At 51.8% G+C, this 19374-nt stretch overlaps 5 protein-coding genes across 5 annotated transcripts in view; 3 read left to right on the top strand and 2 right to left on the bottom strand.

Annotated features, from left to right (window-relative positions):
* LOC131211550 (probable nuclear hormone receptor HR38) overlaps positions 1-3284 on the top strand; it is a 94741-nt gene extending 91457 nt beyond the window's left edge. Inside the window, exons 3-5 of the mRNA XM_058205058.1 lie at positions 321-1358; positions 1414-2614; positions 3028-3284. Of these exons, the coding sequence (XP_058061041.1) occupies positions 321-1358; positions 1414-2614; positions 3028-3284 (2496 nt within the window). The remainder of the gene's footprint in view (positions 1-320; positions 1359-1413; positions 2615-3027) is intronic.
* Positions 3285-7970: 4686 nt separating this feature from the next.
* LOC131208782 (carcinine transporter) lies at positions 7971-12880 on the bottom strand. Its single transcript, XM_058201670.1, has 6 exons — positions 11879-12880; positions 10192-10416; positions 9874-10047; positions 8818-9668; positions 8538-8757; positions 7971-8464 (listed from the first exon to the last, which is right to left on the bottom strand). Exons 1-6 carry the CDS (start codon positions 11990-11992, stop codon positions 8036-8038), a joined length of 2013 nt encoding a protein of 670 aa, XP_058057653.1. The 5' UTR covers positions 11993-12880; the 3' UTR covers positions 7971-8035.
* An 815-nt stretch (positions 12881-13695) lies between these two features.
* Positions 13696-19336, top strand: LOC131208740 (UPF0193 protein EVG1 homolog). Its single transcript, XM_058201576.1, has 4 exons — positions 13696-13704; positions 18587-18683; positions 18746-19117; positions 19179-19336. Exons 1-4 carry the CDS (start codon positions 13696-13698, stop codon positions 19334-19336), a joined length of 636 nt encoding a protein of 211 aa, XP_058057559.1.
* On the bottom strand, positions 14699-16323 carry LOC131208737 (protein phosphatase methylesterase 1). The gene is made up of 5 exons (XM_058201574.1): positions 16187-16323; positions 15870-16068; positions 15694-15803; positions 15308-15619; positions 14699-15234 (listed from the first exon to the last, which is right to left on the bottom strand). The coding sequence occupies exons 1-5, from the start codon at positions 16261-16263 to the stop codon at positions 14712-14714; spliced, it is 1221 nt and encodes a 406-aa protein (XP_058057557.1). The 5' UTR covers positions 16264-16323; the 3' UTR covers positions 14699-14711.
* LOC131208738 (GTP-binding protein 10 homolog) lies at positions 16527-17961 on the top strand. The gene is made up of 4 exons (XM_058201575.1): positions 16527-16565; positions 16633-17155; positions 17225-17587; positions 17651-17961. The coding sequence occupies exons 1-4, from the start codon at positions 16527-16529 to the stop codon at positions 17872-17874; spliced, it is 1149 nt and encodes a 382-aa protein (XP_058057558.1). The 3' UTR covers positions 17875-17961.
* Positions 19337-19374: the final 38 nt, after the last annotated feature.

The raw sequence follows: 19374 nt of genomic DNA, 5'->3' as shown, positions 1-19374 counted from the left end.
TCCGAGCCAGTGGGCCGCGGCAGGCGGCCGGGTGGGAAAGCGTGAAAAGTCGAGCAACCGAGCCGAACGGCGATTGCGCCGCGTGGCGCAGACCACGCCCTGCGAGCTGCGATTTTTCGACTTCCCCGGAGCGGAACCATAGAAGCGAGGCGGCCATCACAGAGCGCCGGAGTGACTTCCATTTTTATTAATTATCATGTCTCATTCCTTCCCTCTCTCTCTCTCTCTCTCTCTCTCTCTCTCTCTCTTTTCTCTCTTTCTCACTCTGGAATATTTTTCGTTTTCTGCCGTTTCGGCACGGAATGGCCTTTCGGAAGCAGGCGTCATCTTTTAGTTCCGTTTCTTCATTTGATTATTTACTGTCGCAATCGCAGAGCCATCAGCAGGAGCAGCAGTCCTACCCGTCGCATCTACCGCATCAGCAGCAACAGCCGCCACAGCCGCATCATCATCATCATCCGCATCAGCAGCAGCAGCAGCATCATCCGCAGCCGCTAGGACATCATCACCCGTCGGAGGCGTCCGGGCTCGACAAGTTCGTGGAACTGTTCAGCTCGACGACGCAACCGCACACGCCTTCGGAGTCGTACCTGGCCGACCAGACGCAGCACTCGAACAGCTCCAGCGATACGCTCGTCGGGCTCGAGGACAATCCGTCCGTCGGGGGCGCATTCGGCGGCTCCAGCGACAGCATCCCGTCGGCCCTGCTGAAGGCAACCTACAAGCAGGAGGACCTCGTACCGAGTCCTTTCAGCGCTGGGGGCCCTTCGTCCCGGGCCGCAACCACCGAGCCACCCGAGCCGGACCTACTGTTCGAGTCCTCGTCGACCGAGGAGCTCGGTCTGCTGACGCTCCGCTCCAGCAGCGATCCGGTGCTGGCGAGCAGCGCTCGCATTCCAGCAGCCCTGGTCCAGCAGCAACAGCAACAACAGCAGCAACTTCCCGCGCTCCAGCAGCGCCCCTCTACCTCCGGTGTTGCGGGCCCCGCCGCCGGGCTGCCCAGCTTCCAGGAGACGTACCCGATCAAGTACAATCAGCTGGCCAACTTTGGGCTGAAGATGGACGACGACTGCTTCAAGATGGCCGTGGCGTCCCCGCACCACCACCAGGCCGTGACGGCAGCGTACGCCCACCACGGGGCGATGTACGGCCACGGCCACGGCCACCATCACCATCACCACCACCACCACGCGTCGGGAGTTCCGGCAACCGGGACGCTCCATCAGGGTCACTACGGCGAGTTTGGTGCTGCCGGCGGACAGGCGGTCGGTGGGGGTATCACCCAGTACAACAACCCGACGGGTGGGCCACCCTCTGCCGGCTTCTACTCGCCCTCGTCGTACGATCAATCAGCTCAGGTACGATAGCAGCGCCCTCTAGCGCCGACTAGAGCTAATACCGAATTCTTTGCAGGGCTACGGAACACCGCAGGACACCAGCTACTCGCTGCCGCCCTTCCCGACCGTGGTCGAGCTGCACGTCAGCACGACGACGGCTGGGGCCGCCGTCGCGACCGCCACCGCCACCACCACCTGCCACCGGCGCTCGTCGCTGCCGATCCAGCGCTCGGAGTCGACGTCCAGCAGCGAGAGCCCGAAGCCGCCCCGGATCGCCCTCTACCACAAGTACTCCGCCCTGCCGAGTGCCTCCAGCTCGGCGTCCAGTTCACCGGGCTACATGAACAACAACAATCCCAATACGATCAACAACAACGAGGTTGCTGCGGCCGCCGCCGCTGCAGCCGCCGCTGCTGCGGCAGCCGCAGCCGCCGTCGCTCCAACGCCGTCGCCATCGGTCGGAGGGGCGGCGAGTGGGGCGATACCGGCGCGGGTGACACCGGCGACCCAGAGCACCTCGCAGCTGTGTGCAGTGTGCGGGGATACGGCCGCCTGCCAGCACTACGGAGTGCGGACGTGCGAGGGCTGCAAGGGCTTCTTCAAGCGCACCGTCCAGAAGGGCTCCAAGTACGTGTGTCTGGCGGACAAGGCGTGTCCGGTCGACAAGCGACGCCGAAACCGGTGCCAGTTCTGCCGCTTCCAGAAGTGTCTGGCCGTCGGCATGGTGAAGGAGGTCGTCCGTACCGATTCGCTCAAGGGACGCCGGGGGCGACTACCGTCGAAGCCGAAGTCCCCGCAGGAATCGCCACCGAGCCCACCGGTCTCGATGATCACGGCGCTGGTGAGGGCCCACGTCGACACGACGCCCGACCTGGCCAGCCTCGACTACGGCCAGTACCGGGAGCCGGGCCAGAGCGAGCCGACCTTCTCCGAGGCGGAGAAGGTGCAGCAGTTCTACAACCTGCTTACCACCTCGGTCGACGTGATCCGCCACTTCGCCGACAAGCTGCCCGGCTACAACGATCTCAGCGCCGAGGACCAGGAGCTCCTGTTCCAGTCGGCCTCGCTCGAGCTGTTCGTCCTGCGGCTGTCGTACCGGGCGCGGAGCGACGACACCAAGATGACGTTCTGCAACGGCGTCGTCCTGCACCGCCACCAGTGCCAGCGCTCGTTCGGTGACTGGCTGAACGCGATCCTCGAGTTCAGCAAGAGCCTGCACGCGATGCAGATCGACATCTCCGCCTTTGCCTGCCTCTGTGCGCTCACGCTCGTCACAGGTAAGTCGCAGTTACCATAAAGCTATGGGGACAGGAACTGGAGAATCTCCAGTCTCCAGAATCTCTGGAGTCCACTTATTAGCACCCGATTAGCATGGAATTAATTACAACGCCCATCGGGCCGCGGGACAAGTGACAAGATAATTAATGTTCTTTCGGTCAGCAGTGTGCCTAGGCCACTCGGAAACGCCCTGGAACTCCTGGCCGCCAGGTGGGCGCGAGCACGCGCAAAACCTGTTCTGGCCACGGTGGGGCCACGGTCTGGAGAATGATTAATGTCCCACGATACGGCTGCCTACGGGAGCCAGCGCAGATCAGATCCGTTGGGAAGCTACATTAGATCCACTCGGCCTCCGCACAGTAAACTAACGCTAATCGTCCAACTCTCTCTCTCTCTCTCTCTCTCTCGGCAGAACGGCACGGACTGCGGGAACCGAAGAAGGTGGAGCAGCTGCAGATGAAGATCATCAGCAGTCTGCGCGATCACGTCACGTACAACTCGGAGGCCCAACGGAAGCCGCACTACTTCAGCCGTCTGCTGGGCAAGCTGCCGGAACTGCGATCGCTCAGCGTGCAGGGACTGCAAAGGATATTCTACCTGAAGCTAGAGGATCTCGTGCCCGCACCACCCTTGATCGAGAACATGTTTCTGGCCAGCTTACCCTTCTAAGGACTGTAAGTCCAACCGCTGGGATTGACGTTCCCAGCGCGGGATACAAAAGACACAGCAACAGCAACAATGACTAGCACCTAGTGTAACTAGACTTCGGTGGGCCAGCAGAGCAGAGCAAGTTGGGAGGAAGGTCCGCCCAGGGGAGGGGCCGGTAGAGCTCCCAATCGATGAGGATCGTCATCAGATCGCACGATCGTCCCGTCGCACTAGGCAACTAAGTTTAAGTAATAGACCGTGTGTACTTTGCGTGTGATCATAGGCAGATAGTACGTAAGTAAGTATGTGTGCGAGTGACTGTACGTGTGCCCGCGGGGTGCACACTCTCGGTAGGATAAACAATTTATAACAAGCAAAAGACAGATGACAACAGTAAAATCTCCAACCAACTTTATCCCGCTACGACCGAGTGTCCCAAAGGCGGGAAGTTCCAACCGGGCGAAGCAGCTCAAAATTTATGCCAATTCGTGACCCGGGACCCCGGCCTCGACGACGACGATCGGATCGGCTCTGATGATTTATGGGACGATTTTTCAAAACATTTTTTTCCCGCGTTTGAAGGAATCGCCGATGCCGATGCCGGTGCCGTCGGTGTCGGCACTTTGGTGCCGGTGATTGTTTTAAATGCGTTGCAATTAAAGAGCGATTACCGGTGATGGGTTAGCGATTCTCACCCGCCCCACAAAAGGGGAGACCTCCGGGACGGAGGCTTGGCATCGCTTTGCGTTATTACTTTTTCGGAGCCAAAAATCCGGTGGACACTGTTGGACACCGGCCTATCGGCGCATGAATTATGCATTATGCAGCTGCCGGTGGAATCGCGCGACTCGGGCCGCGGTCGAGAAAGTCCTCCTCGATCCTCCATTACCGCGGTGAGCGCGGGGTCGATGCGATTATTATGAATGTAGATTGGGTGGGGACGCTAATTTATTGGCCGCCACCAGTGTTTTGTCGGTCGGACTTTGCACGGTCTTTCTTTCACTTCTCTCGCGACCGGAACTGGTCCGGAGCATAAATCACAATTTTGCCGGACAGAGACCAACGTGAATTTTAAAGGAAATTTTGATCAAAATCAGCCAACCGTCCCGAATGTCGTGGGATTTGAATAGTCTTTTAGTAACATATCTTTCTCTCACCCTCTCTGTCTGTCTGTCTGTTACCCTCGGTTGAATAAAGTTAGGTGGACACAACTAGACAAGTACAAACGTGGGCCGAAATCAACCTGGTTCGGCCTGGGATGAGCTCCGAGCCGACTTCGGCTTCTTCTAGGTTAGGGTACAATGGGGAACGCAGGAAGAGCATAAGAATCCCCGAGTTTCTGTCTGTCGCACGGCACGCCCAATCTCGAGAACATTATTGCGATACTTTTATGCTAGTCCGATAATTTTAATTGTGAAGACACGCACGCGATCGTGCCGGTGTCCTGCGGTCACCGGCGTGGCGCAGGAAGAGCACAGCGTGACAAATGTGAAGGCGAGCAGAGCAGTTGGGACAGAGCACAAATTATGTAGCAAATCGGGCGAACGGCGATCAGCGCGATCGCGAAAAGAGTGTGGCGGACAAACCTTCCCCCCTTAGAAGCTTAGGAGAAAATGAAAACAGGAAAATTGATTTATGAAAACGGCAAGCAGAGCAACATCATTATATCATAGTGGTAAGAATCGAGGCCGAGGTCCTGGTCGTGGACGGCAGCCCCTTAGAGTATCGCCACCAGTTTATACGTGTTATATGTGTGTCTGTGTGCGTGTGCGTGTTTGTGCCCCGTGTTTTCGGTCGTGTCGTGCAACATACATTCAACATGCCACGTATTTAATTCGAGCGACCCGACCACTACTTGCTACTACTACTACTACTACTACTACTACATACGTTACGAGAATTACGTTACCAGAGCTTGCCATTGAATTTTAATTTGTTACACATGATATTCTTTCTTGGAGTTTAGTTGTATTTGCGAGGCGTTTTTTGTTTGTTTCTTTAATTAGTTCTTATGTTAGCTTAATTGTTTTCTAAAGCATTACTCTGCTGCTAGCGATTGTTGGGGATGGTGGCGATTGTCGAGTTTATGTGTGTTTTTTAGTTGTTAGCCGATTGTATTGCTGTTCCACTATACAGCCCATTTCGTGTACATAGCATTTGTGTAGCGTGTAGAGAGTACCATTGTGTAAGATCCCAAGAGCGCAAGACAGTGTGGTAGGTTATTACAAAAAAAAACAGACGAAAAAAATGCTAAGAATTGCGAAACAAGATGCAGTAACGAAGGGAATGCATTTTCGTATCCACAACTGCACAATGCCCAACCGAGAACTCGTTTTCCACCTTCAGCCAATTTCAGGCCCACGATTCAGTTCCGTTCTAGCGGGGTTGCGATAGTCGTAATCTATTTCACCTGTGCCTACACAAAAATACACAAACACACCGAAACTTACCACAATCATGGAGACAACCATGGCAAAAAACCTCACAACGGAACGGAACCGTAAAACAAACGGCGGCAACAGTTTGCCTTAACAAATTTCGAATTCTAATTCTGCCTTTTCATACACACGGCGTCGATCGTCCTTATGTCCGTTTTTTCCACGTGCAACAACCAACAACCCTGAGTCAGGAATTTCCGAGTAGAACGTAGGTTTTCGTAGGACAACTAAAAACACGCCTGAGTGGCTAATCGAACTATTACCACGAAAGTGCCATTTTGTAACATTCTTTTCACCCGGGCGTACCGGAAGCATCCCCATGTTTGGACTCTCTCTCTCTCGCTCACTCTAGTAGAACCACGGTACCGATAGCTTTTGGGAAGGGAAGCACACTTTCCATCGAAAACCACAAACCGGTGGATGCCTTGTTCGAAACCGGAAGCCGCGAAATCTTGTGGAAGCATCCGAAAAAAAACGGATCGAAAAAGAGTACACGACTAAGCAGCGTCGCTGCAGGACGAAGCGGGCACTAAATGGAACCTGATGCTTAATCTCCGACGGGCGGCGTGATTGAGAACTCTATATTTACTTATACATACTTCCCCAGATACACCGCGAGTGCGGGTCCGGTTGATGCAACCGGGCGGTGGCAGCGCGGTGTACTAAAAATTGATCGATACAAAACAAAATGGGAACCAAATTTTCTTCTTAGGTCGAGATATACAAAAAGAGCAAAACGTACGGTGGCGTAATGTAGGGCGAATAAAAATTTACATTTACACATTTATAAACTTAGAAATGGAATGGCCGCCAGCGGAACGGGAGAGCCGTAGGCTGTAAGAGCGAAAGCGAAAATTTGGAAAACGAGTCCCTGAGAGTCCCTCCCTTAAATATTGTTTCGGCCACCTGACCTACTGACTTGTGATATTATTGATAAACCACTCTGGACCCTTGCTCCTTGCTACTAGGACCTTTCGTTTCGACCCTCCGCTACGATACACGCCCTCGAACGATCTACAAAACATCCGTCCAATTCATAAAATAACCAACATACTGATTGCAATGCTTACGAAAGCCCCAGTTAAAACCAGTATCTACTAAACTGTAGGCTATTGGGTGTGTCCCGTGTATGATTTGGCTCGGCAGCTCGGTACTTCCTGTCCCTTTGTGTTACTTAGTAACTTATTAGATAGATTAATTCTTGTTTATTAGTACAAACTTTACGATAGGAGGTCCCACGGTCCCACGGTCCGCTGCGTGGCGAGATCGGCCCCTATCATCCTATTAGTGTAGCAGCCAGCCGACGATGATTTCCGACGCCCCCAGAAGACGATTTCGAGACATATCCCCACACAAAAAGGATCCTTACACACCGGGCGAAAGGGCGCAAAACCCGTTCCGTTCCGAATGAAGGAACGGCATCTTTCTGAGGCAGAAAACAAAAGAAACAAAAAAGAAATAGATACCGAACAAACGATATACCTGCTAAGGAGAACCGTCTAGCGAGTAAGTTTTACTTTACGGAAGGAAATAGTGTTAACATAAGCAGATCGTTATTTAAAAACCCAGAAGCGGAACACTTGGCGGTGATTCGAAAGAGCTAAACCGATACAACACAACAAACAAATGAAACATAAAAATGGCGCGCACATATAACAAAAACACAGGGCGGGAAAAAAGAGAATAGAACAAACATACAATACAATTTATGCTGAATGTTATTGTCTAATTTATACGAGCAAAAATAGATGGAAGTTGTGTCGGAGACAGGAAAACAAACTGGTAAAACTGGCAACAGATACCGGGCAATCGACCCGTCGACCCAATTAGCATGTAATAGAAACAGGAAGTAGTAGGTAAAGTAATAGATAAACAAGAAACCATTCAACAACAACTCCCAAGCAAGTGCAAAACAGGGCAAATAAAACTAAAGAAACAAGCAACAAACGAGCGTTCACGGGCAAACCCAACAACAAGCGAACGAAACATTAATCCCGAATCGACGGAGCGGAATCCGCTGATCATGATCATTACTGTCGACAGAGTATATAAAGGGACACCTGCTCGAATCAACCCCCCGCATTTGGGCAAAGGTCAACCCCCCGGTTGAAGAGAGAGAGCGGAGTGAACCCCGTTTTAACATACAAATATGTACAGCAACCGGCCGGCAACCAGCGAGAGCAGCATGCAAATCCCATGAAAGAGAAAATCTCGAAAATATACATATACGTATTTCTTTATTGTTAATACAAAAAAAGTACATCCTCAATGTGCCGGCTTTCATTGGTCCGTTCGTTCCGAAGCTCGTTGGGGTCTGGGGGGCGGGATGCTGGCTTAGAACCAGTACGTGAGCTGCATGGCACCGTCCTTAGTCTTTTGCGTGTCCATCGTGCTTGCCTGGCGCACCAGGCGCTTCATCGACTGCCGTCGCATGCGGGCCACTTCGAGCGGTGTCCTTTCGGTGCTGGAACCAGCACAGGCAGCAGCCGGTACGCCCGCACCAACCGGGACGCCCGTGTTGAGCTCCAGCATTGGATCCGAGGGTTCTTGCGATAGGTTTTCGTACGACCCGGCCGGTGACTTTTTGCTCGGTATACAGCGGAAGCACTCGTCGAACGTCCAGTCCTTCCCGAACAGCTCGCCTTCCTCGAGTGTCTGCGGAAGCCGGTGGTGGAGCGTTTCCGGTAGGCGCAACCCCGTGAATCCTCCGAGTACCGACACAAACCCCATGATCACCAGCGGGAGTCGAAGGTTTTCTTTGCCCTAAAAAAAGAGAACGAGGGATCGTATGAATTTTGTCGATGCCCTGGAGTCTAGCAGATTCTCGGCCTGTTACCAGATAGGTGATGAACGGGATCACGATTAGTCCGAGGCCACCGATGTAGCTGGAGGTCCCGATGCCGACACCTCGGACCTGCGTCGGGTACAGCTCACCCGCGAACGGATAAATGATCAGAAACGAGGCCGAAATCATCGACTTCGACAGCAGGTACAGTATGAGCGTCTCCGTTACAGCATCTTCCGAAAGGACCACCGTAGCTACACAGCTTATACCACTGTCGGGGATGTTGGAATTGTTGTTATTCAAGAAAGGAAGTTAGACCTCAGTGCGGTACCTCAGTATCATCAGCAAACACATGGGCCACCGGCGGCCCCAGCGATCCATTATGATCCAGCAGATGATGTAGCTGGGAATTTCCACCAGCGACGAAAGAAAGAAGCTCAGGTACTGGTTCTCCCCGAGCGACGGGCCGTAGTAGCTCAGCCCCAGGTAGACGGTCTCGTTGGCGAACCAGTTCAGGGTGATCAGAATGGTTTTCAGTCTCATGTTGGGCGTCTTGCACAGATCGAACGCCCCGATCGACGGTTCGTCCCGCTTCGTGGTGCGACTTTTCTCCGCCAGGACGCGCTCCTGGAGCCGCTTCCGGAAACTCTCGGGCAGCTGCTTCCCGTTGACGCGGGCCATCTTCTCCAGGATCGCCAACGCTTGCTCCAGTTTGCCCTTCATCAGCAGCCAGCGTGGTGACTCGGGCATGACCAGCAGGTACAGGAAGTACACCAGAAATGGCACGGACGTGTAGAGCGTCAGTCCAACCCAGTCCCGCTCCAGATAAGTAACACCGGCCAACATCATGATGCCGAAGGTGTAGAACGTACAAGTCATCACGGTGACGAAGGAGCGGTAGTTGGGCCCGACCAACTCGAGCGCGATGATGAACGGGATCTGGTAGACGGCGGGGATCGTCAACCCGACAATGACGCGGCTGAAGGCCCACATCCAGAAGTTGGTGCTGGCCGCCGTGATGAAGCTACCGGCGAGCAGCGTGGCCAGGCAGGAGAAGTACGATATCCGGCGTCCGGTCCGATCGTTCAGCAACCCGAACAGGTACACTCCGACCGGGCCACCCGTGTTCAGGGCGACCAGACCAAGCGTCGGATAGATGTCATAGTCGCAGACCAGATTAAACTGTTGGGGAAGTCGAAGAACAAGGGGGTTAACAGGCATCTCTCCAACCACGTCTAGATATTGACTATATCAGATATAGCAACGTCTAGGAATTGAACCTGGTGGCGATCGCTTTCGAAGCACCATCCAAGGCCCCAGCTCAGCCCAGCTGGTGATTTGTTTAGTGTCAAACCTCTCTCGCTCTGGTAATTCCCGCCGTACTCACATCGATCACTATCGATGACTGGACGACGGTCTTGTTGTACTCCCAGCCATCGAGACAGGGTTCCGTGGGCCACGAAGCGTTCGGCACCAACGTATCCGTGTCGCTGTAATTCAGTATCTCTTTCCAGTCCACTGCGTAGCGTGAACATTTGCTGTAACTTTCCACCCCGTCGCTCTGCAAACGGAAAAAGATCAGAAAAAGAAGGTCTGAAGTGGTTTTTGCGTCTGAATAGCCTAGAGCGGGATGATGACTAGTCGGATGACTAACTCTGGGGGTTTTCCGAACGATCGTAACCGTGGTGTGCGCGTGTGTCGTTACCTCTATGATCGGAATTGCGTACATTTTCCGCTCCTCGGTGGTAAAGTTTTCCAACTCCGGCACGCGGCACCAGTACTGTTCGGGTGTGTCCGTCATGAAGAGTTGGTTGAAGGCACAAAACCCGCACGGTATGCAGGCCGGCAAACAGATCAGCCACAGCAGTAACTTCTGGTAGCGCCCAAACTCACCGATCACCGGCAGCAGTTCGTCCAGATCGAAGGGTTCCTTTGCAAAAGAAAAGTTCATGGAAATTAGCTAATGATACGGAGCGTGGATGGCAAGCAGCAACGATTCTACGGCCAGCTCCACTAGACACGTGCCTGCTCGAGCGTGAGAACTTGCCGCAGGTTCTCGGTAAACAGATTAGCCACCCGTTACGGTTGGGTCGACCCCGGATGGCCCTTCTCTTGGCTCCTCTTAACCTCAAAGCTCATTGCGCAACCAACGAACTACGAGTGTAACTGAAACTTATGGCAAACACCAATCTTCAAAGGGGCAGGCCAGTCTCAATCCCCGCACCAAGTTCAATTACTTCCGGGATGCAAGAGCCCATCGGTCGACGAAACATTTGAGGCTTAATGGAGGTTTATTGGATTTGCTGCGACCGGCAGCAAATGGACAGGTGGATTAAAGCATTAGCACATCGCTTGTAGAGTCCCATCCCATGACCTCGATGGTTCGGCCGCCATGCGAAAGGGTTTCCAGGAGGCAAAGAAAGCTGGAAGCACGCTAGTTGGCAACACACGGGTCCATTACGAAGCAATGCCGGCCACTGTTGCATCACGGAAATGGGAGCGGAGCAACTTACGGATCGACAAAGTGTGCGGTTTGTAGCAGTTCTCTTTATTTTTGAACTCTCTTCCCCGTTATTCACCCATCAACTGGCCACCAAAGGACAATGCTACAGATATCTAGGCGAAGTACAGAGGGGGCACAGAAAAATAAATTGATCAACCCCAGATAACGATGGATCGGAGTCCCCAACAAGGGGTTCGTACAAAATCGCTCCCTCCGTTTGTACAATTCCACACCCAGCTGCCACAGCATCAGGAGACTCAATTAGCATCCGCTTCGTGTGCCAAGTGCCGCATGTCACATTCGTTACATCGTTATTCAATTAACGATCGTCCATTTCGCGCGATCCTCGGGTAAACTGTCAGCACGCCGAGAACCTTCGCCATTGTGGTGCCAGTTTCGGGTATATCCGCGAGTTTCGGGAGTGAGTTATATCCGCGGGATGTCTGAATCGGAGGCGAATTTCGAAAATAAAACCATCGCTGGAACCACAAAAGTACACCAGCCCATTGGTCTGAATGCCGATAAAGTAATTCGAGAGTAAGGTCTCTCCGTGTGTCGTGAGGTCGATCGGACCGAGCTGAACAGTGAATCCTATCCCACCGTACCAGAGATTACAGTAAGAAAGCTCTCTCTTTAATCTCGAGACACGAGTTAAACGATTGTGGCTTCAACGATGTGAAAGTAAAACAATATCTTGAATAGTTGTTGAACATATTAGCGTTATTCGTTTCGTCTTGTGTCCACATTTTGAGTAGTGCCTTGTTTGTGGATCTTATCGAGTGTTTTGTCTTCGAATCGAAAAGCACCGTAAAAATCTTGACAGATAGTTAACAATCTAGTTACCAACGAAATCGAACTTTCGACCAGGTAGATATTGGATTCCACTTACATCCGACGGCACCTCGTCGTTTCCGCGTGCATGAAGCTGTTCTTTTTCTTCGGAAATCTCCGTCTGTCCTTGTAAATTCCGGTGGGAACCACTCTTGTGGTCGTTGTTATTCATTTTCTCTGCACCCCGGTTTTGTGAGGCAATCCGCAAATCGTTTCCTCGTCGTTGTTTGGCGTTGTTCCCTCCTCAGTGCTTGTGCGTCGAACAACGTGCTGGTGTAATACTGCTCCGTCGGTTGGGGCCGCGTCCGCTTTGCGCGGTTTATCCTTCCACTGCTGGCCAGCCAGGACGCGTCAGCGCAAACCGAGGTTCGTGATTGTGACGTGATGCCACCGTGTTCCACCACGACGCCCCACTATTTCATGGTCACGATTATTTAATTAGTGCGAAAAAGAGGTTTGTGCGCTGGTGCTGTTACCGTAACCGCGACGTTCTATAGCAACACTCGGTCTACACGATTAACCCGAAGTCCTTCCACTTGCCCCAAACCAGCCAGCCTACTGTTTTTAGTCGACACAAAACTCGTAGCACTCCCGACGCGAGACGACACACGAATACCAGAATGGGCCGTTGCTGGGTGGTAATGAGCGGAGTGCTTTCCTTGAGGCGGGCTCAACAATTATGCAAACAACGTGACGTTTCGGGCGAGGTGGTTTTGATCCGGGCACTTAGGTGGGATTTCCCCCATTGATTGGGCGTCTTCAGCTCACTTCACAAACCCGCTGACTGGCACTTACAAAGTCGTAAGGCTGTTAAGGCGTTCAGCACTCTGCGCTTACGACGGCGTTCAAACGACGATAGGATTGTGACTGCGCCGAACCATGCAGAACTTGTACGCTTTAATCGATTTTGTGGCACTTCACTTTGCTGGGCTAATGAATGGAGGGCACCTGATTTCCTCAGCGCATTCCACGTATGGAACTATTTCGGGTGTATGTTGGTTTGGTAGTTAACGAAACGGTTAACCTATTGGCTTCAGTTGCGCAACTGCTAGTAGCAGGCTACGTCCTCAACTACGCAACGTGCCCACTGCGATCACCGGTCAACGAGCGAATAGGCACGACCCAGGTTCCTGGTCGCCGTCGGACCGAAGTGAGGCCACCCGCCAACTTCGGGTGCCGGAGTAATCGGAGACTCGGCAACTAAATCCAATTATGGCAATCATAACACTACGGTGGCATATCAACACACGCGGAGTGACACCCGGACAAAAACCACTAAACCTCCTACGGCACGGCCGCCCTACGGTGGAGGCGATCCGATGCGCTTCACTGGACAACCCACAAACTAATGGCGGAGAGTGCCGAGGCGCGATTCACAGTGAGCCTCCGGGAATCGAAAACCTACTTCGACGACGACGCCTCGGCGACGGTGTCAAGGCGAGGTGGCCGTGAGCACGAACGTATCGCCAAGAAGTGGGTTTGCGCGGGAAAAGTATACACCCGCGCACGCGTGCTACCAGTTCTCCCGGTTGCTGCACGTGCTTCAGCTCCTCCGAACCCGTCCCGAGCCATTAGTCATCGGCCGAGCTATCTGAAAGCCGCTCTCGAATAATTATTGTATTCAAATCGCTCGAATCCATTCATAAATCAGCTCCCAAGGTGGTTTGCGCTGACCGAACTCGCCACTGGCTAGCCGCGTTCGTGAGGTAGTGATCTTTGGCAGCATCCAGCGTGCCTGCACGCAGAGCCACCTGGTCATGGAGCGACCGTCCATGTACTCATAGTAACTCTTCGAGCCACGGCAGTAGGCAGTTCAGGGGGGCTGCCTTCGACGGTGGCATCTAGTCGCGTGCCGTTATCACATTATCAGGATCAATGGATCGGGTGGTTACTGAATTCATTCACATTCCGGACCGGTCAGAAATGCGAGAACCGAATGCCAACAGTCGGTTGCCTCGATCGCGATCGCCGCCAATGACTGATCGACCACTAGCACGTACCCAACCATTGAATTGATTCAACCTCAAGCGCTATCGGATCCACAGAAATACGCATCAATTCCGCCGGCAAAACGATAATTAGACAAGTGCTCTACCGCGCCGGCTGGTGCCTCGTAACTGTTTGACTAATTGTTTACTACAGCGCGGTCGCGGTGATCTATGGCGGGTAGCGATTCGAACTATGCGGTAGCGGTACTACCAATCATGTTGAAAAGTTTTTCACCAGACGTCGACCCAAGCGTTGTCCTTACTCCAAATGCTGATTCTGGTGAGGAAGTGAACGCATCGTAGGGGCAAAGGGAATTCTTTCATTGCAAGGGGCCCGCACATTTGCCAAGCCCAACTGGATACTTCTTTTCGATGGTGAAAAAAGTGGTTAGGCTTGACAGACCTAATTTTTCCCTAGATTCGTCGGCGATCAATAAAGAAATAACTGCACTACATGGACATCTTAAGAATGTTTGAATGAGGACTCTAGCAATAAGGACTACAGTTGGAAAAGAGTAGTAAAAACTAATTACCTTTTCATTAAGTTCTGGCGGATGTTTAAAACCCCTTCCCTTTTTACAAAGGGGGACGCCAATACAAAATCTAGGTTAATTTCAGCAAAACTCGGATAGTTTTCAAGCAATTTGAGGCAAATTCAGCTGATGCGAGTTTTGTCATGTATCCAACGGGAAGCGAAAAGGAAAGCCGATCGGATACGTCACCGGGAACTCCGAGCCTCTAAAACCCCGTATAATCGAGAAATGAGCATGAGATAAAGCGTGGCGACGTACGCCGGAAACAGCTAATCTTACATAAAAAAAGCTTTATTCTCACGAAACTTTAACAAAAGAGCGAAAATATCAATACATAAAACTAATAAGTAAGTCTCGTCGTTCGCAGTCTTTAGCAGGCGGGCATATGCTTCAGGAACTGTCCATCGCCCGTGGGCTGCGCAAAGCGATTCCTTATCAGGTAGGTAGCTATAACTTCCGCCACCTCATGCGGGCGATCCTCGTGAACGGCGTGGCCGCAACGGGCCAGCACCTGTAGTTGAAACTTTCCCTGCATCTGACCTACGGTGAGCGCTCGGTCGAGATTATCAATCGCGGCGAGTAGTAGTAGCTTCGGTACGGGCACGTCGAGAAACTTTTGACTCAACCCAGAAAACCACCCTTCCCAGTATTTTTCCGATTTCGACAGATCTATACGCCAGGCGTACTTTCGCAGATTTACCGCTCCGGCGGTCGACGGTGGTGGTGAGGGTGGAGGTGGTAATTTCGCAGCCTCTTCTTCCGTCGGCGAAGCGCTTTGTGTCGTTTCTGCATCTTCGGCTATGGCGTTCGGGTGTTTAAAATCCAGCTTTTCTTCGGTAACCGATTCATCCTTTAGTGGCAGCTCGTTGGTAGCCAACTGCTTCGTGTCGATGCTATATGAAAAATGGACGCGGTTGTTACAAAGTTGCCAGGGCGCCCTGGGGGTGCTTAAGGCTTGGAACTCACTTGATGATCTGTCCTGGCATGGAAACGCGAGCCGAATCAACGTTGCGTACCTGTCCACTGCGTACGCACCACTCGATGGCATGCTGAATGCTTTTAAACGTGGTCGGCCGTGAGCGTAAAAAGCTCTGCATGCTGGCAAGAGCTTCCAGGGCTGTCCCTTCTACCACATCGATCACCACCATGCCGAGGAGCGACGGAAGGACGAACATGTTGCCCACATGCACACAAACCGCACCGCCCATCGAATGACCCATCAGTATGATCGGTGGCGCTGATTCTCCGTACATCGCTTGAATCACTTCACCGACATCACTGAAAGTGCAAGCGCCAAGGCGCACAAGCGATCAATGAAGGTCTAAAGAAAGTGTTGAACGGTTGCAGCTTACGTGGCCAATCGCTCAGACGAAAGGTCGTTTTCCTCCACGGTAAAAGTGTCGCCATGTCCTCGGATGTCAAACGCCAGGCACTGACAATGTATCAGCTTCGTTATTTCAGTCTGAAACAGTAAAAGAAAGCTCATTGAAAGCCTATTTCAACTCTACCGCCATGACCGTTTACTAACGCTGAAATGTGCCCACGAAAGAGCCGAATAGCCGCCCCCGTGCAGAAGCACCAACAGTGGTGCGTTCCCGGCCTCAACCGGTGGGCCAGAAAGGTAAACGCGAAACTTTCCCTGTCCCGTTTCGACATCTCTCTTCTCGGCGAAGAAAGCATTCCACATTAGCGGGTTGTAATCTGTCTGACGGCGAAAACCACGGTCGCTGCAAAGAAAAACAAAGTCCATCAAAACAATGCGCGTTGGAAAATTCGGACATCACTTAAGGTCTTTGGTCGGAAAATGGGGTCATGAAAATTGGTTGCGTTTCAGAAGGTACTTACCTAGGCTTTGGAAAGCGGGGATTCGGACACATTGGCGGTAGTCTGGATTTCATCATGACGCGCTGTAAATTCGACATACAGGAAGCCACACCAATTACCAGAAAAGCAGAATTCGTCCGGCCACAATCGACCGCCACCTCCCGTCTTGGACGCACACAACTGACAGCTAGCTGAGAAAACGCTCCTAGAGTGCGCGAACTTAGCCCATGGTTTTGCTCCGGCGGAAAACGTCAGTCGGATGTTCCCACGCCGGACGCAAAAGTAAACAAACAGAGCAACAGACGAGAAAACGCGAAGCCGGTTTTCTGTTGCTTAGGGCGGTAGTTTCCGGTGGAAAAAGATGGTTTTCATTCAGAACTATTTACTTAAATCGTTAAAGGTAGTTGAAAGGATTCTTTTGCGAAGGATACCAAATCGTCTTATATTGTCAATTTTCCGTTTTCCAGCAACCAATTCGTAACTATCTCAGAAGTCGCTTTCTGGATTCGTTGAGAGTGACGGTAAAAGGTGGACACGGTGGTAACGGATTCCCCAAGTATGGCGGAGCCGGTGGGCAAGGGGGTGCCGTCTATTTTGTTGCCAAAGAGGGTAAATCGTTGCGCGATGTTGTCACAATGTTTCCCGCTAAGCGGGTGGTCGCCGGCAATGGGGAAGAAAGTTCCAAGGTCCGGATCCTTGGTCGACGGGGTCTTGACCAGAAGGTGGAAGTTCCGGTGGGGATTCGCGTGCTTGACGCCAACGGTTTGATAGCGGAGCTGGACGAGGAAGGTAAAACTTGTCTAGCGGCAGGCGGTGGAAGCGGAGGTTGTTCCGGGAACTCTTTTCTCGGAAAGAAAGGTCACCACCGCACGCTCACGCTTGATCTAAAGCTCATCGCCGATATTGGGCTGGTCGGTTTTCCTAACGCTGGCAAGAGTACGTTGGTGAAGGCGGTATCCAGAGCATCCCCAAAAATTGCTTCTTATCCTTGTAAGTGGCTTGACTGGGTAAAACGTAAATTAAAAGATAATCCAATTGGCAAACTAATTTCTTCTCTAGTTACCACCATCCGGCCACAGATTGCGACGATAGAGTACGATGACTACCGGCAGATAACGATAGCTGATCTTCCGGGACTGATTGAAGGAGCACACGCAAATTTCGGAATGGGTCATAAGTTTCTCAAGCACGTGGAACGCACGCGGCTTCTGCTGATAATTGTCGATGTGTTCGGGTTTCAATTAAGTCAAAAGCATCAGAAGCGGAACTGTTTGGAAACTATCTATGCACTAAACAAAGAATTGGAGCTATACGACAAAACTCTGCTTGATAAACCCTGCGCCCTGATAATCAACAAAATGGATAAAGAAGGAGCAATAGAGGAAATCTGCAAATACGAACAATATTTTCACTCACTGAAAGGTAAATTCCATGGCAGTCTGCACAAAAATAAATGTTCATCAATTTTTTTTATATTTCCATTAGATGGCCTTAAGCTGTGTCCTCCCGAGCTGATTCCAGAAAAGCTTCTCACGATCGACAGTGTGATACCGATTTCAGCTAAAAATATGAAAGAAATTGAAAAAGTGAAACAGGAAGTACGAACCATTCTCGATGTGAAAGCAGAAGAAGAGCTGCTGGAACAAAGTTCCAACCAAGAGACAAATCTTCGTCTAAAATTAGACGAACGAGGGCCAAGAGTTGTTTAAGAGTCCTTGTGCGTGCAGTATGTACATATCTAGATCAATAAAAGTACCAATCAATACAGTGCCCATCATCTGACGGGTTGGAATAAATTGCAATAAAAACCATTCGCAATACGTATGGGCGATAGGTAATGTGCATTGCATCCGACATGAAACCATCAAATTCATAAATATTGGCCTCGATAGTGTGTTACGCGCATGTCCCCGCGGTGCTCTGCTCTTCTGTCCAACAGTACCTACTGCGACCGGTTGCCGGCAAAGTCACGGCGGCGAAGAGTGCGTTGCCATGGGAAACGTTTGCACTTATCGCCGGTTTGTTGCAAAGCAAACTTTTCCCTTATTTATTCCTTGCTGACCATAAATTGTTATTGCAGCAGGTCCTTACCGTACAATTGCGTGCAGTACTCACTTGGCCGTTCCATCTTGCCTGGGGTTTTGTGTCGGGAGGAGACGCAAGACAGACGAAACAGAAAGCCAAAATTACTGTCAATCCCGTCCGCAATAGAACTCCTCGTGTAGACGGCTACGGTGGCTTACTGGAATCCACCTCTTAGCCCCTCTTCGGTTGGCCTCCAAAAAGTTGTCAGCATCAATCAAACTTTTGCGGGTCTCGCATGAAGGTTGCCAGTGCCTTGGGCTCTTTAGCAAAGCGACACGCGGTTGCATTACATCACCGAGTTGCATTGCCGCTGCTGCAGTCGCACGGCTCAACTAGTCGGTCATGGATTGGCCCAGTACCCGCGTGGCCCAGGGTGGCCTCTTTCACACTCCTCGCGCACGCTACACAAAAGAAACCCAGGATTTGATAAAAGGTGAGTCTGGATACTATTGGAGTGTCCTTGGCGTGCATCGCTAAGTGTCTGGCCTGTTGCAGTGCTGATGGAGGAAGCCAAACTGACGATTCTGCAGCGGAACAAAATCAACTACCATCTACGCAACGGAGAACCATTGCCGCTACCAAAAGAGCCAAAATACGAGCAGGAGTACAGCAACTTTCTACCGGTGGCCATTCCGCGAAAGAACATCAAGAAGCGCTCGCTGTCCACCATAATCGAGAGTGGGGCGTTCGATGTGGAGAAGTACGTACCACATAAACCGAAGGAACCGATCGAGAAGATGAAGCTAAAACTGCAAGAACAGATGAGCGGACTAAAGGTGTTTCCGGATGATGGTCGCCGGTGCCGTGTGGTGCGAAGTAAGAGCGAAGGTTTCGTCGATTTCGTTCCGCCCGATCGGGCGAGTGAGCGTAAGTGTCACAGGGCAGACAACAACTTGCATTACCGAAAGTGACTGATTTCTAATTTCAGTGCTGGAAGAAATCAACGAACGTGTCCAGTGGCTAGAGGAGATGGAAGCACTGGGCGAAGGGAAAAAGCATCGTCCAACGATCCAACTACAGATTGCGGAGAAGCTCAACGAGCTGAAACGCCTTGAACGCAGCAAATCACACGAGAACACAATCTAATGCACACTGCACACAACAAACACTGACCACGTTACGAG

Source organism: Anopheles bellator, chromosome 2, assembly GCF_943735745.2.
Source record: "Anopheles bellator chromosome 2, idAnoBellAS_SP24_06.2, whole genome shotgun sequence".
Taxonomy (NCBI): Eukaryota; Metazoa; Arthropoda; class Insecta; order Diptera; family Culicidae; genus Anopheles; species Anopheles bellator.
The sequence above is the reverse complement of the archived record's forward strand: the minus strand, read 5'-3'. Positions and strand labels throughout refer to the sequence as shown.